This window comes from Oryzias latipes, chromosome 11 (assembly GCF_053564925.1).
Source record: "Oryzias latipes strain Hd-rR chromosome 11, Olatipes_Hd-rR_3.1".
In the NCBI taxonomy this organism is placed as follows: domain Eukaryota; kingdom Metazoa; phylum Chordata; class Actinopteri; order Beloniformes; family Adrianichthyidae; genus Oryzias; species Oryzias latipes.
Window position 1 is genome coordinate 7068965 of NC_136247.1, and position 16755 is coordinate 7085719.

Consider the following 16755-nt stretch of genomic DNA (forward strand, 5'->3'; position numbering starts at 1 on the left):
GGTGGGTCTCAGGTGTGGGCTAAAGAAAAGGTTGAAAGAGAACCGAGGGGGGATGGCTTAAGACTGGAATTCTCCAGGGCTTTCTTGAAAATGCTGACTCTCATCCCAGGTCACTGAAATGACTTTAATAACACAGACTCAGGACTGAGCACCTCGCCTCCTCCACAACCTCCACTCAGTGTGCAGGGGAAGTTGGCACAGCTCACTGACAGATATTGTTCTATCCCAATTCTCGGAAGTTAAGACGTGTGTGAGGGGGGGTTGCAGCAATGATAGTAGGCTCGGGAAATGTCACCTGAGCACAAAGTATTTGCTAAGGCGGTGCAAATATTTCTGCAATTCTGCAAAGGTGCATCAATGGTGGTGGTGTCCAATGGCAGGGCTTCATCTGTGAATTAGAAATGACTGTTTTGCTGACAAAGGAAAGCCAGGGATGAGGAATCACCTGAAGTATGACACATCATTACAAGACCGACACACATATTTTTGGAAACATTGCTGCTGAAATCTACAGATGCATATTTACGTCTTTTTGTTAAACGGGGCTTCATCCGTGTGGTTCGAAATAAAGGCAACTTTCTTTCTTTTGTTTTTTTCTTTTCCAATACCTGCAAGCAAAAACATTTATTTCAGCAGCGCGACACTGATAAACCATACGGGCCCAAAAATGAAGCCTCAGCACTAAAGGCTTTCTGTGTTTCACTGACATCCATCATGAGGCGTGCTGAGACGCTGCACGCATGTGTGTGTGTGTGTGTTAAAACACTGAAAACACCTGCTGTTTACACACCTGCTCTATCTATAGGAACTCCCCTGCTCCTATTGTCTGCGGCGTGGAGCAGCTGAGGTCAGAGCTGTGTGCTGAGTCAAGCGCAACTCCGACGAGATCGTATAATGTTCTATCAGTGGCATCACATTGTCATACAGTAATATATTATGCTGCAACGCTGAAACTGTAAACGTCTTTTTTCTTCTTCTTCATTTGGGCAAAAAAATGCAACGGAATGCACAGTTTTAAAGAATAAAAAATGACATGTCCTTCACAGTTTTGCCTGCATGATTTGTGTTTTTAAAAAAGCAAAATGCTGCAAAGACACTACTAAAAGAACAAAAGTCTTCCTATGCGGCTTTTAGGAAAAACACGACAGCTATTTCTATGCGAAACCACACAAACAGCATCACATTACTAAGAAACGATGAGGTGGATGTGCTGAAACATCGTGGTTATAAGCTGCTTCCATCCCATCTGGTTCTCTCAGGAGACCAGCCTGGCCCTAAAACCAGATGTTTGCAAGACACAGTCATTTTTTTCTATCTGCCACCACCGATGAAAAACTCTATGGAGATGTCACATGTGCATGAACCTGTAATTCAGAGCCTCCCTGAGAGTCTTATTTTATTGTTGGAATAAAATAAAGTAATCCACAGTTGGTGCTATGTAATTTGAAGAATAAAAAGAGTTTGTGTGTATTTCACAAACTCAGTTCTTAGCCTGGGATACGTGTTTTCTGAACTGAACAGATGATTTTACAGCTCCTACTTCTGGTTCATCTTCAAAACAATTCATTGTGGAAGAAGTGAAATTCTAGAGTCTCATCCCAGAGAGCGCCTGACAACAAAACCCATCCCTGTGCATACTTCCGCTGCAAGCTCACTCCTGCAGAGATAAACTAAAACATGGGACAGGGAGCTTCTGGTGATTCAATTAGCTCTACAGGAGAGGAAACATCTTATCTGCTTGAAAAACAGTTAGGCGGAGATCAGCAAACAGGTGCTACTGGAGAGAGACCTGGGCAGTGAACAACTCCAATGGTGGTTCACGGCCTGGCTTGTCTGTGGAGTCGTACGCAGGACTCTCAAGGAGGAAAAATGGCTGTGATGCAGGAGAGCTGAGGGACGTCAGCAGCTGGCATCCTGCGACAGTTAATTCACAGGATGAACGCCTGGTTTCTAAGATTCTGATGATGTCAAGTCTGTCCTAGAAAATCTGGGGTATAGAGGGATTTAACTCACATCTGCTGACAATTAGTTTTACCATTTTTAATGGAATTATGTACACCAAACTGTGTCTTCATAAAGAATACAATCATGGGATTGGTGTAGACATGAGAAGGTTGAGTCTGGACTGTAAGTCTGGAGTAAAATTATACTGTTAAAAAGGCTATTACTTCACTTAAATTACTCCAAAAAAAGGAAATAAAATTTTTTATATTTAATTGCAGTACTCCTGACGTTTGTACCTGTAAATCCTATTACAGGCCACCTTCTCCTTCTGTCCAATGTGACCGTGCAAAACGAGGCAGGGTTGCTGTGTGACAAGGTCGCATGGGAGAACAAAGGCTGCCCGCAGGAGCTCAGTTACCTCCCCGTCAGCTGAATCTGTGCAGCGAAGAAGCAGCGTGCGCGCCTGCTGACGCAAACCTCCAACCATAGGAGGCTTCATTGGTCTTAGTAACCTTCTTCCTCTTGACCAGAGCCGTACAAAGGTCTTTCTGGATTACGTTACAGCACTGCTCCAACTCTTAGAGTTAAAGTTGAGTAAGAAAAGTTCAAAAAGATGTTTGCGTACGTTTAGGTGACATCACCACATCTGTGATTGTTTTTTTTTTGGTTTAAAATTGGCTTTCTAAGCTGCTGTTTTATTATTTGTAAAAGCAGGAGCTCACCTGACGGCTCGTATGAGCGTCTTCACTGCTGGAATCACCTCATCCATGGCAACATCACAGTATGGTTTGTCTTCCACGCTGTCCTCCCCAAGCCCTTCTGCTGAGACCAAACAGAAGAAAGCTAGTCAAGTTTTTCTTTTTTTTACTTTTTAATATCCCACAGAATTATGTTGCTCACCATCCACGGGTGGACGTGGTTTGAGGCGCAGGGAGGTGCGAAAGCGCGTTCGGTCGTTGAAGCTCCAGCTCTTCTGGACCTTCCCGGGGCTGGTGGCTTCTGGGATATTTTCCTGACTGGGGGAACGGCGAACGCCAGAGCCCGGCGGCAGTGGTGACGCTTTATTCCGAATGGCTTGGGAGGAACGGGAATTGTTCATCCTGATCCGATCTCGAAAGCCCATTTTACTGCTGACAGTGAGGTCAAAATACTCAGCCACAGGCGGAAAAAGAGCTGTTCTGAACGCCACGACAACCTCTCCTTGGTCTTTAAATCAATCTACATCTTGATATCTGAGGAAATGGCAGACAGTCAGTCTGATCTAGTTGGAAATTTGCAACACCAATTACACACACACACACAAAGATGATCAGTATTTATCTTAGTGAAGAACACAATCTCTGACTCACAACAGTTGGCCAGATGCACTCAACATAGCTCAAAAATGTTTCTGCCCTCAGGACTGGCTTATTTTATGTGTCTATATTAGCTGCTGAATCAGCAAAATCAGACTGAAACCTGATTCTAGGTTTGCAGCAAGTGCTGGGATGGCAGAAAAAAAAGAAAAGGATCCACCTTCCTCCGCAGAAACCCCTGTGGGTCCTTTGCCTCAAACAGCCCTCATGCTAAACCAGCCAGGTACTGTATGCCATGTCTGTTTACTCCATAAAAAAAGCTTTTCTACCAAAGGTCAAGGCTGCTCCTGGTCAAGAGGTCACATTAAGACACGGATCCGTAAGGCGGCCTAAACGTCATGCACCACATGGCAACTTCAAACCCGCAGTTTTCTGATGATATACTCTTTGTCTGGCGTGTGACACACAGCAGTCCGTTCAAACGTAAATAGTTATGAATGGAAATGGCATTTCACACAGGCGATCTGAAATGCTTCAGAGCGGCTAAAGTAAACGAGGCAGAGGGAAAGACCTCGGCATGCCTTTGGGATGGAGGCAAAGGGTCTGGATGCATTCGGGACAGCCAACGTTTCTCTTTCAAAAGCATGCATGCAAACACAAACGGCTCGAAACTTTGTTGGCTTTCAAGACGAGGCTCATGCTGCGTTTTCCTGCTGAGCATTAGCTCCAAGAGGAGACAATGAGGTGGCCCTGAAGTGCAAATCAGGCCTGAACACTCAACGCAAAAACATATTAAAGATCACAGCCACAATTAAAAAAGCTGAACAACTAATTAAATATGACATTACATTTTAGAAATTAAAACCAAACCCCAGAAACCAAAACCCAATTAAAAAAATGAAGTGAAGTAAAAAAAAAGTTTAAAAAAAAGAAGCAAAAGAAGAAACCAGAAAATGTAGGTACAATGGGACACTGGTGACTGGATGAAGATATTGGATTTTTGATGTTTAGTTTTTTCAAATGCGTCTTCAGTGTCCATATTTTCATACAAGTTTCATGATTAGTACAGAGCAAATCCACTATTGCTCCATGCTAACATTCAGTTGAAATGATGGACAAACATCATCATCTAATTAGTGATGTCCCATAATACCTACCTATTGTGTTTCATTCTTTTTAACATTTCATTTTGATTTCTGGAAATTAATTTAGCTTTCTGAAATGTTTCATTTTTATTTTGTTTAAATTTTTTGTAATCGTGTTTAAATTTCAGAATTCTTTTGGATTTCTAAAATGTAATGTTTTTTTATATTATTTGTTTTGCTGTCTTAATTGTCACTGGAATCTTTCAAATGTTTTTTCGTTGGTGTGATTGGCACTTCAGGGCCACCGTAAACAACAAACCAAAAACCCAAACTGACAGTAGAAGAGTTTGATGTTTTATTTGCCTTTTTTTTCCATAATCATCAAAGACCTTTGATGAAATAAAAATGCTAGTATTTAAGTTGCCACAGTAACCAACGCTGAAGGACCTCATGATGAGATTCAAGCCAAAGCAGCCAGAACCAGTCCTAATGTCCTTTCATTTCTCACAATAAACAGGCTTGAAAAATGAAATATGATTTGAGGATTCACACAAACATTTGTGGACCAGGATGAAGTGCCTGCTAAAAGTCTCCGACTGACAGCCACAGTTAATTGTTTCCAACATAAATGTCGCAAACGTCACTTTTTTTGTTTAGCTGCTTTCTGTAACAGCAAACCCTTCAGCAGGGCACTGCACATGCCCACAAAGGGTTGAGTGCTGCAGGCAGGGTGTGCTGGAATGCATCGCTCGGGAAGTATCGGTCAGTGTTATTGATCAGCCATGTTTCAGCGTGCCCCGTGCACAGGTTTGTTGCCGTGGATACCTCTGCTTGCGGCCAGCGTGAATCCGGAAGAGACCCCGCTTTTTAGAAAGGAGCTGACTGGGGAGACACACAAGGCAGAGGGAGAGAGGGTGAGGGGAAAGGAGGAGTGGTGGAAGTGGGGTCAAAGGGGAGGTTCAACCTGGGCACACGCTGAACCCATGAGTGAGAAGGGAGAAGCGGCAAAAGTGAGACATGGCATCTCAATTGTCCTATTTGGCTCCTTTTTGTGCATCTCAGAGGTAAAGTTTGGGTCATGGGGGCACACAAAAGTGAGGCGCATTTGAGAAGAGGCGGGGAAGACACATGCCAATGTTGCAGGTAATGTTTCACCTGAGTATAATCATCAAGGTGTGGTAGCAGCTCCTCAGAACAAGACAGTTCTATCAGTTTAGCCTGAATTAACCCGTTTGTTTCATGCATGTTCATCAGAATCACATCCAGCACTTTTTTTTTTTTGGGGGTTAAAAAAACGATTTGAACCCAACAAGCACAGCTCATGACACGAGGAACAAACCTGCACGCAACATCTGGCTTCCTGAGAACAGATGGAGGATGGATGCCGTGAAAGGAAACAAAGGACATGAAAGGAAAGAAGAGCAAACTGGTGAGTGAACAGCAAGTGATGGTTAGAGGATGAGCATGGCAGAAGTGAACAGAAGCAGGAGGGCCTGCAAAACAGAGGTCTAACATCATGCCGGTTTAGTGCTGTTATGCAGAGCGCTCCCTGGTCTCTTCCTGTGTGTGCACCTGTTGGATCAAACTCTCCTGACTGTTTCGGAAAACGTTGTGAGGTGCGTACCTGTCCCCCGACAGGTAGGGGGAGCTGTTGGGCCGCAGCCCAGACAGCAGCGTGTGGTAGGAGTTCTGCAGAACCTTCTTGGTGCTACGTTGTCGCTGGAGGTGACTGAACAGTAGCGTCAGTTCTCTGATACCCACGTGCACAAATAAACAAACAAACAAACAAAAAAAACATGACAAATGAACAGAAAAACAATGGACAAGCCCCCAAAAAGGCCAAATAATGGTCCAAACACTCAAAAGGAGGAGGACACATGAGACAAGCATAGATTGAGGCCTCGAGACATTAAAAAGTTGGTTTTCTTAGAGCATAATAGCCAATTTTCCTTCAGCCACTGTGCATTAAAAAAAACTACAATTGTTTACTTTAACATTCAGTAATCTTCTCACTCCTGGCTTTTGGAATCAGATTGAAACAGTTTTTTCTCATGCTCCTCCCCTTTTGAGCAAATTAAATTAGTTAAATTAATACATGGATGTAACATGTCAAGTCAAACAAAGATTTCTCCTTAAACCTTTTTGGATTTTGTTCAGTCAATCGAATAATGTGGGCTACACAGGCATCTGAACCATGTGAGATACATCTATGAAACCTTCTGTGCAGTTTTTCCAGTTAAAATAGGACTTTCTAATTTATAAAATTCAGAAAAAAACACATTTAGCTAAAACTTAATTTAATGTTGTTGCTTTTTAGTCTTTCATTTCTTTTATAATTTCAAGTGTAAAATTCTAAATAATACTTTTCATAAATAAATCCAAATCTAAACATTGACTTCAAAATAAAAGTTTTTAAATCGATATTGAAAAACGCTACTTTCATTGTGCAGGAAAAAAAAGGATTATTGTGTCAGTTTGAGGCTCACAAAAAAAGTATAGATCTGTTATTAAAGCTGCTTGTGCAGAAAAAAGGAAACAATTTTTAAAAAATAAAACAAAATTGTGAATTAAATGATCTCAAAACAATTAAACGTTTCCATGTTTTTTTAAAGAAAATCTTTAAAACGCACAAATATATTTTTTACAAATGTGCTGTTTTTACTCTATTATTTTTAATAAAGAATGCTGAATATTAAAATGTGAAGCCCAATCATGTCTGCTTTTTTTCTTTTAAACATAATACTCCAGTACATTTATTTAAGGTCCTTTTAGTCCAATATGGTCATCGAGTATGCCAAAAAAAATTCAGGCAGAAAGTCAGCTAAAAGACTGTACAATGCATTGTTACTCAAAGAGAATGGTATAAACTAAAAGCAATTACTCCAGTCTGTAAACAAATACCCAAACAGCCCATGCAGGCTTTATTTATCATAAAAATTGTAATTAAATACTGTTTTTTCCTAAAATAAATTAATTTGTTACTGGATATTTTAGAAATTACCTTTTCTTCTGTGTTCTAAATTATTTTTAGATTTAAAATCAAAACGCTTTTCTGTGCAGTGATTTTACATAATCCTGTGGAGATTAAAGGTCCAAAAAGACAAAGTGAATTGGTCTATTTGGACAGATAAAAAAAGGTCTTTTTGAAGAAGAATTAAGGAAATAAGTCCACAATGACTCAGAGATAATAACTGAAAGACATAAAATACAAACAAACCTGTAATTTTACTGATAATTCTCAAATTATTCTAATATTTAACATTTTCAAACAAAATGAACAAAATCCAAAGTTTAAGTTTTTTTTAATCACAGGAATTGACAAAAAAATGCACAACTGAAATAAAATAACACAAAGAAAGCAAATTAAAAAATAACTGAGAAATGATGATAAAACTTAATAGTTATATATGTTTAATTGTATATTTATTTAGGATCACTGTTTACAGCTTCCTTTGTTGAGACTTCAAAGAGTGTTTTATGAATAAAAATCACATCAAAATGTTTTGGTTTGTGCAAACTTTTTTGATTTACTTTTCAAATCTTTGCCTAAATTAATGAAGGCTACAAGAACTCCTGATCCTGGCTGAATCCGCTCAGAAATGACCCACAGAGGCACCTACCTGAATGACGGCAACATGCTGTCATAGAAGTACCACGTAGCTGTTAGATAGGAGTGTTTGGCGTCTGTAGAGTAGAGTCGCCAAGCAGCCTGGACAAAAGCAGAAAAACAGGGAGTCATGATTCAGTTAAGAACAAACTCCAGGATAAGAAATCATTCTTACCTGGATGAGGTTTGCAGCAGGCATCCTCCTCTTCTCAAAGTGTTTCTGCCTGTGCTGCTCCTGGACCTTCAGGGCAAATCCTGAGCCTAAAATTCCCTGGCATCACAGTGGTAAAAATCTTGAGCCAGTGAGGTCAAATCTGTCTAAAATGGAGGACTCAACAAACTAGGGAAATACAGGAAACTCACTGCAGGCAGGGCAAAGAAGGAGACCCCCAGAAGAGCAAAGCCGGCGGCCAGAAGCCGCCCCTGCCATGTGCGAGGGGTCTTATCACCATAACCAATAGTGGTCAGAGTTATCTGAGCATGTGTGGGAAAAACAAGTGTTATGTAAATATGTTTGGGGGGAAAAAACACTCTAAAGCAAATAAATCTGCTAGTTACATGACCAAGAATGTAGTAAAAACTGAGTAATAATAGGAGACAATGAGTGAAAGCACGGCGCATACTCACAGTTCCCCACCAGAGGGAGTCTGCATAGGTACCAAAATCTGAATTGATGTCTTTCTCAGCCAGGTAGACAAGGAATGAGGCAAAAATGAGGACCAGAAAGCCAATGTACCAGGCTGTAATCAGCTCCTGTGAGACAGAGATGTGGGCATCGCTCACACCAGTCAGCAGCACATCTATCGTAATTCTTGCCGTCATTACTACATCGCTATCAGTTTTATTGGCTGCCTTCTCCGCATGATCGCATTTGATCTGCACTTTGACGGGGCTCCACTGTTGTGTTGCATCTTTCTATCATTAAAAGCTAACGGAGTGCATTCTGCTGCTGACAGACGGGATGCCAGCCTTTTGACTGCAGAAATCGACCAACTAAAGGCTACAAATTACAGGATAAAAGGGAGTTTGGTGTTTTTGGGGGGAATTAACAACTATTACATTGAACACCTCATCGATCTCTGACTGCAGTTTTCTTATTTGTTTACCACCAGAACTGAAAAAAACATTTGATGAGCAGTTGTCACCTTGCTGTGAGCATAAACCACTGATCCCAGTAGTTTCCAGGTGCCTCCTCGTCGGTCCATTCGAACCATGCGCAGGATCTGCAGAAAACGCATGCTGCGCAGGGCTGACGTGGCAAAGATGTTACCCTGCGTCCCTGCAGCAATCACTGCCAGTGACGCCACAAACACTATGAAGTCTGTGGAGGAAACAGAGCAAGCAGTGAGGGAACAGAAATCCAGAGGAGTCGATGGACTTGTGCTGGAACTCCAACAAACCTATGACACAAAAGGGCTTGCGGGCGAATCTGAGGCGTCCCTGCCATCCGCGATATCTGCAGCAGCAGCCAGCGGCCCAGATCCTGATGAAGTACTCCATGCCAAACACCACGATCATGACAAACTCCTGCAGAGCACACAGAAACAGCACACTTGACATTCTGACCTCCCACTGATAGAAATGCTTCTTGGTCAAGAGTAAAAGTAAACAATTCTACCTTTAAATATAAAGCAAATTCTCAAATGCAGAAAGTTTTTAAGGGAGAGTTTTCATTATTTTGGTTTGAAGGAGTAACTTGTGGTGACTCAAACTTCTACCTTTTTGCCCCACCCTTTTATTGTGTGTCCCAGAATGTTTTTACTATGTAGAGTAATGTCATGAGGAGACAGAGCTAGAACATTTTATATAGGGGGCAGAAGACTTTGGAAGTGGCAAATGGGAACAGCAGAGTGGAAGCCCAGATGGGCCGACATACACAATACAGGGGCATAGCAATTAATTTGAGGGGCTTCAGATTTCATTCGAAAATATTGCTTTTCACAGTTTTGCAGTGTTTAATCCTTTTGCCATCTTAGATGACCCCACCCTTACATTGACGTGTTCTCCCTACCATGAGAAAGGTGGAAAGATTTCATGTAATCCATGGACACCAGTGAAGATCACAAATCATTGAAGAAAAATGTTTTAACGCACTGTCTAGTGGGTGTAGATGACCCTACTCCCAATGTTAAAGTGCCTAGGATAGCACAAGGGTTAAAGAATTGTGTGGTGATGGTTTCTCAATCTTGGTCAATACTGATACTAATATTCACTACAAAATTGGGGGCAAAACTTTTTCCTGGAGGCAACTAGATGGCATACCCAAACTGTGGCTCCATATATTCTACACCTCTTCCTTCCTGCATCTTTGACCTATTTATAGGCGTGGTGGGCAGCGTAGGTGTTTGCGTTTTATTGGCTTTGCTACAATTGGCTTTGCTACAATCAGCTTGCTAACAGTGAAATGCTACCTAAGTATAATGGAACAGACAAGAGACCCGTATATTGGCAAGTCATTGCAGCTAACAGAAATTAAGCGAAAGATGTGATGGGAATGTCTCATGGCTGTTTTATTGTTAATCTAGGCTTGAGCAAGTACATATGGAAGACAAGATGGGCCACATCGGCAAATGTTTTTTTTGATAACACAAGATAGCAACAACTGTTTTCCTCTGGTAACAGTTTAGCTCGTTATAACTTAATTTTTTTTTTTAATTGAAGATCATTGATTGTTGCCTGTAGTGCAGTGTTTTTCAACCAGTGTGCCAACACTAGTGTGCCGTGGGAGATGGTCAGGTTTGCCATGTGAAATTGCCCTCATTCACTGATCTAAAAACATTTACCATCTCCAGGATATCAGCTCTTTGTTCATCCAAACAGGCCCTGATAAAACACTGATTAGTTCTGAATATAAAAGATTGTAAAATACTTTTTTCTTTGTGTTTATTTGATTCTAAAGACATTTTGACGGTACTTCGATTAAGCCGCAGCTCTAACTGTTTCCTGAAAAGTCCCGCCCCTTTAACTGTCTCCACCAATCATTCTTGGAGGCTTAATCACACGCCATCAGTCTGACCAATCAGAAGTGGTTAAAGTCTTCACTTCCTTGTTCAGATTCTGCTCATAAAGTCGCTTAGTTCTAACAAAAATATTAGCTAAAGCTCGTCTTCAGTGGTTTTGCTTTCCACAGACTACGGTATCAGACCGTGGAAAAAGTGAACAAAACAATGAAGCTCAGAGATGCTTGTCTTTCTGCGTTCGGTGGCTGTTTGCACTACATCTCCCATGATGCATTGGGTTAAAGTGAGTCCTTGTCAAACGAATTGAAACCACAACGAAAACACATCAAACAGTTTTTAAATCTTCTAACTTAACCTATATTACATCTTTTAGAAAAAACAGCTGCAGCTTTCATTTTTTTTTGCCACAATTACCACAAAAATGCATGTGAGATTGTGGAGGGGCTGTAGATCGATACAGACTATGAGTTTCTCCTTTTTTTTATTTTTGGATGCTGGTGCGCCGTGGGATTTTTGTCATGGTTAAAGTGTGCCGTGGCTCAAAAAAGGTTGAAAAACACTGCTGTAGAGGATCGGATCTTGCAAGTGCAATAAGCCGGCTAACCTACTGAAAGGACGATGACTTGAAAGTTGTTTCTGACTGAGAAATGTACAAAGTCTGTCTTAGTTTGACAACAAGCAAAGTAATCAGGGATATGTTCAATAATTTTTAATAATCATGTTTTTTCAGTTCACATCTCCTACAAACTGCAACGTTTTTAACTTGACTCTAAATAAGTATGTATAACTCAAGAAAAACAAACAATGTTTTCAAGAGATCATGACTAAATTTCTCATTTTCATGAAAAAACACATTTTATTCAATCATCACATAAGAAACTGATGTTAAGTCATGTTAATAATTATTAAGTTGAAATCTAAAGAAGACAAGCTGAAAAACATCTCAGCAGATGCGACTGAAATCCTCTTCTGTGAATGAATAAGGGTGCTTTTGAATTAAAAACTCAAATTTTAAAAAGAAAACCTGTTAAAAAAATTTGATAACGTTAGCATCACTGTACATTTTCTATGTCTAGTTCATCTCTGAAACTTATTAAAGACTAATTAAAGCCCAAACTCTTAACATTTAACATTAAATTACCGAAGTGCACTCTCTCCACTTTTTTAATAATCTTTGTTTTTAGTCCAACAGTTTCATAAATTCCGTAATAGGACAATATACGCTTAACAATCTTCAGTCTTATTTTATGGTTTCTGTGTTGACCAGGGTCATTTTCAGTAACCCCAAGATGTAAGCAATAATATCCTACTTTTTAAAAGCTTCTTCACCCTTTGTCTGCATTTTAACCCCCAAATTTTATCCCAAATTTGTATTTGGAATAAAGCAGACAGTGAGGCAGAGCGTTGCTGAGATAACCATACATCAGTGTGCCACATCACAGTAGCTGCTTCTGTTTTTATGAGCAGCGTGTGGGTTCTGGAGGACGGTGCTAGATGCTTCATGGCAACTTTAAATCTCCTCTTTGTGTAACAAGTGCTTGTCATGTTGTTTCAACAGAGCATTCAAGTCATCTATTTGGCTTAAACTGTCATATCGCTGTTTATGAATAGCTTAATGTCCTCACGGTTGCTTAGCAATCTCTAAAATAATCAAAGAGGTGTAAAAGAACTGGAGTGTGGAGGAGAGAATTATATAAAAGTGCAGAAAAATCAAAAGTAAAATACATTTGATGTGAAAAATATTCCTTAACCCTGTCTAACCACTTGTATCATATTTGATACACACTTCTGAGACTCTTATCTCATTAGCATGATCCAAACTGTCCGTAACCCTTGTGCTATCCTAGGCACTTTAACATTGGGAGTTGGGTCATCTAGACCCACTAGACAGTGCGCTGAACCTTTTTTCTTCAATGATTTGTGATCTTCACTGGTGTCCATGGATTACATGAAATCTTTCTACCTTTATCCACCTTTGTCATGGTAGGGAGAACATGTCAATGTAAGGGTGGGGTCATCTAAGATAGCACAAGGGTTAAAAACCCATTTTATAAAGCTTGGTCCATGTTTTCTGCTCTGTAGTGCATAATCATTCCACTAGGGGCAGTAGGACTTTTCTGTAAATTTTGGATATAGCGGGCTTTGAGGGGCTAAAATAACCTAAAAAAAATTTTTTTTTAGGGATTGTAAACATTTTAACATGTAAGATTATTCAGTTTTTTTAACCGTTAGGAACCAAGAACACATTTTACATTTAAAACTGTAAAATAAATATTGTAAATTCATAAAAACATGTTTTAATTTCAGATTTCAAGTGTAAAAAAAAGGCTATTTTAGGTGCACTAAAGGCATGAGTGACTATTTGGGTAATTTAAATAAGTAATGGGATGGAAACGTCATCAAGGAACGAATAAAGATGAGCGAAGTGAGCGGGAGGAGTGGAAGAAGTGGTTAAGTCAGGTCAAGAAGCAAAAAGCCAGTGTCCCTTACTTTTCACTAAAGGAGCTGAAGCATAGAGGAAGAGAGATTAGAGGATAGACTGTTTGGATTAGTGCATCATGGTTGTGATTTTCCGCACAGTCGACATCCCCTGAATCCACCGCCTGCTTACGCAGCTATCTGTGCCTTTAGCATGCACTAATGTGAAAACTCTGGCGTATGTGAAAGGCCGAGAAAATACAGAAAACGTTTGCTGATGTTTGACATCAAAGAAGCAGAGGAGCAAGGTCTTACCAGGATGAAGAGGCCCTGGTTGGCCATTTTCTGGTGGTCGGGGATGGTGGAGAACACTGACAACACCAAACAGCTGAGCACTAGAAGAAAACTGAGAAAATAAAAACAAAGTTATGTGAACTGTGGGTTTTTAACCCTTGTGCCATCTTAGATGACCCCACCCTTACATTGACATGTTTTCCCTACCATGACAAAGGTGGATAAAGGTGGAAAGATTTCATGTAATCCATGGACACCAGTGAAGATCACAAATCATTGAAGAAAAAAGGTTCAGTGCCCTGTCCAGTGGGTCTAGATGACCCAACTCCCAACGTTAAAGTGCCTAGGATAACACAAGGGTTACGAGTCCACTTAAAATGAAAGTAATTACCGTATTTTCTGGACTATAAGTCACCCTTTTTTTCATAGTTTGGCAAGGGGTGCGACTAATACTCCGCAGCAACTTATATTAGAACTAAATTGAAATAAATATATTGTTAACCTTCCTGTTATGTTCATTTGTGAGTAACAGAGATGAACATCCTGTGTCAATTTGATGTATGAGGTATGTTGAGTGTTAAGAGTATGTTATGTGACTCAGAGAATCAGCAAACTTTTTTTTACAGTAAGATCTTGAAGGCTAACAACATAATATTCTATTTTACAATGATTTCATAGATTCAGAAATGGAATAAAAATGACTACATTCTACAAATACAGGATGAAAACAGAGTATTAGTTGGCCAATGATGCTTCATGAAAGGAATAAATAAATAAGTATGCATGAGAAAGAATTACTGTGAAATTATGAGATAAACAGTTTGCTATGATTGTGTCATATGAGGTTGTGGAACTTATTAGTTCTTGGTCTCAGATTTTGTCAAATAAACTTCCCGTCAAAATGCGATTTATGGTCCAGTGCGACTTATCTGTGTTTTTTTCTACTTTATAATGCATTTTTGGGCTGGTGTGACTTATACTCCGCAGCGACTTATAGTCTGGAAAACACGGTAAAACATGAAAGGTTCACTCTGCACGATTAGCCAACAGATAAATAAACTGCAAATAGAAAGGATTTAATGATCCGCGACAATGCAAATACAGCAAAGTGATACTGAGTGAGTGAAGTAGCAGTCATTTTCTAACATGGGAGTTTCACTAAAACAAAAAGTAGGGATGTAAAGGATACAAAGACGTTCTGAAAAATCAATCAAATTATGAGAGTAACAGCAGTATGGGTTGAAAACCAATGATACCAATAAGATTATCTTGGTAAAATGTTCTAAAATTGATCTGGAAGTAATTAATCAGTTTATGGCTAACTTTGTCCGTTTCTCTCCCTGTTGTGTCTTGACTTTTTCCATTTTTATGTACATGTGATGCAAGCATAAGGATGTCCAATCACTGGACTACAGTGAAGGATGTATGTTGTGTTCACTTAACATATGATAACCTTTTTTCACAGCACTACAAGCAATACCTGAATACATTAAAATGACAAAATTATAACCACAAAGAACAGAAACAGGCCCAAATTGCAGGTTTTAATGTTTGAAGCAGTTATGTCAGAAACATTTTGTTTTTGTTGTTTAAAAAATAAAACATGATGGTTTGAAAAAAAAAACTGAGGTGTGGACTCGAGTCATGAATTTGATGACTTTAGACTCAACTTTGACTTTCTGACTTGGAGAGACTTGCTATTTCCCCAATACCCAAAGTTTACCACGCATGTTGATATAGACCACACCACAATCTCTCTATCTGTGCTCTCGGCACAACATCCAATCAAGTTAGGTCCATGCTGGTTTGATCTGAGACAGCCAACCAATCAAATTGCAAGATGCCCAATGAAGACGATCCATCAGTCAAAGCTCCAGTTACGGTTTGGCGGTGTTATTACGTTCCGGTATAAAAGTTATGAGGCTTTCACCAAAAACGGTTTGCAGTTGCCGACCATTCCGATTAAATAATTACCGACAGAAACACAACAACGATCAACTTCGTCCACCCCTTAAAGTTCCATAAAGACCGGTAAGTTCTGCATGAAAGCTGACGCTATAGCTTGTCAGCTACTGTAGCTACTGGCTACAGTTAAATAAATGGGACTGTAAACTCTCCAAACTTTATCTATTTGCTGCTTTATCTACCGTTTTGTTTTTTACTGCTTTAAGGGTTTTTAGTATGCATGTGTGGGAGTGTATGCGAAATATTTACTTCAATTTATACGTATGATTCTAATCAATTCAATCATGCATATACTCAAAATCTCTGTATTCTGTTTATTTCCTGTTCAAGCACAAGTTCAAAATAATGATGAATAAATAAAGTTCCTAAAAGCACATGTGGTCTGTGTAAATAATATTACTCCGTCATTAAAAACACTTGAAAGAACCTAAAACATTGGTCTCGGATTTGAGTTGAGAAGTGTTGGTCTTGAGTTGGGACTTGCCTGCTTTGACTTCTGATGTGACTCGGGACTTGAGGACAAAGTCTTGAGACTTATTTTTGAATCGCAAAACAATGATTTAGTTCCAGCTCTGCCAAATGAACATTAAGGAGGACAAAAGAGTCAGAGAAAAGTCCATCAGTCAGTCAGGCTGTATTAACTGCGTTCACAGTAACTCTAGAACAGTGGTCTCCAAACCCTGTTCCTTGTGAGCTACTGCCCTGCTTGTTTTATAGCTAACCATGCTTCAGTAATTACTGGTCACCTATCTGGTGTTTAGTCAACCAGAAACTATGGGGTCACCCAATCTATTTAGCTACAAGAGTTGGATTGTATCGTATCGCCACAAAGTTAGTTGAATCTTGTATGTATCGATTCGTAGATCATTTTTCTTTCAAACAAGACAAATTTAGACAAATCCAGACATGTTCCTTTCTCTGTGGGTTTTAAAATAGTTTAGAATCAACTTCACCTGTGAACTGGAAACTGTCTTTAAGAAAGCACACCCTAAATCCATAGACGCTGCACCGCCTACACTAACAAGGAAGGCCCGTCTGGATTCAGGGTTCAAATGATCCTTCATTGTAACAAACACAGACTCTAAACATTCAGTTCAAGTCATATCTAATTACATAGTTTGGTTTTTGTTCAGGAAAATGAATGGTTGAAAAGATTCGGTTGTGGAAAGTTACCTTCTGACCAGTCT

The 16755-nt window shown here is 39.7% G+C and overlaps 1 protein-coding gene across 8 annotated transcripts in view; it reads right to left on the bottom strand.

The window, feature by feature from the left end:
* kcnq4 (potassium voltage-gated channel subfamily Q member 4) overlaps nucleotides 1–16755 on the bottom strand; it is a 53842-nt gene that overhangs the window by 6473 nt on the left and 30614 nt on the right. The window contains exons 2-12 of one of the 8 annotated variants that reach the window (XM_078954611.1): nucleotides 13625–13715; nucleotides 9332–9458; nucleotides 9077–9252; nucleotides 8559–8684; nucleotides 8295–8405; nucleotides 8107–8202; nucleotides 7945–8033; nucleotides 5664–5684; nucleotides 5150–5206; nucleotides 2845–3074; nucleotides 2667–2763 (exon numbers count right to left, since the gene is read on the bottom strand). In XM_078954611.1, the coding sequence (XP_078810737.1) occupies nucleotides 2667–2763; nucleotides 2845–3074; nucleotides 5150–5206; nucleotides 5664–5684; nucleotides 7945–8033; nucleotides 8107–8202; nucleotides 8295–8405; nucleotides 8559–8684; nucleotides 9077–9252; nucleotides 9332–9458; nucleotides 13625–13715 (1221 nt within the window). Of the gene's footprint in view, nucleotides 1–2666; nucleotides 2767–2844; nucleotides 3075–5149; nucleotides 5207–5663; nucleotides 5685–5948; nucleotides 6075–7944; nucleotides 8034–8106; nucleotides 8203–8294; nucleotides 8406–8558; nucleotides 8685–9076; nucleotides 9253–9331; nucleotides 9459–13624; nucleotides 13716–16755 lie in introns of all 8 variants that reach the window. The other 7 variants (XM_078954610.1, XM_011481231.4, XM_011481230.4 and 4 more) reach the window with 7 other exon arrangements.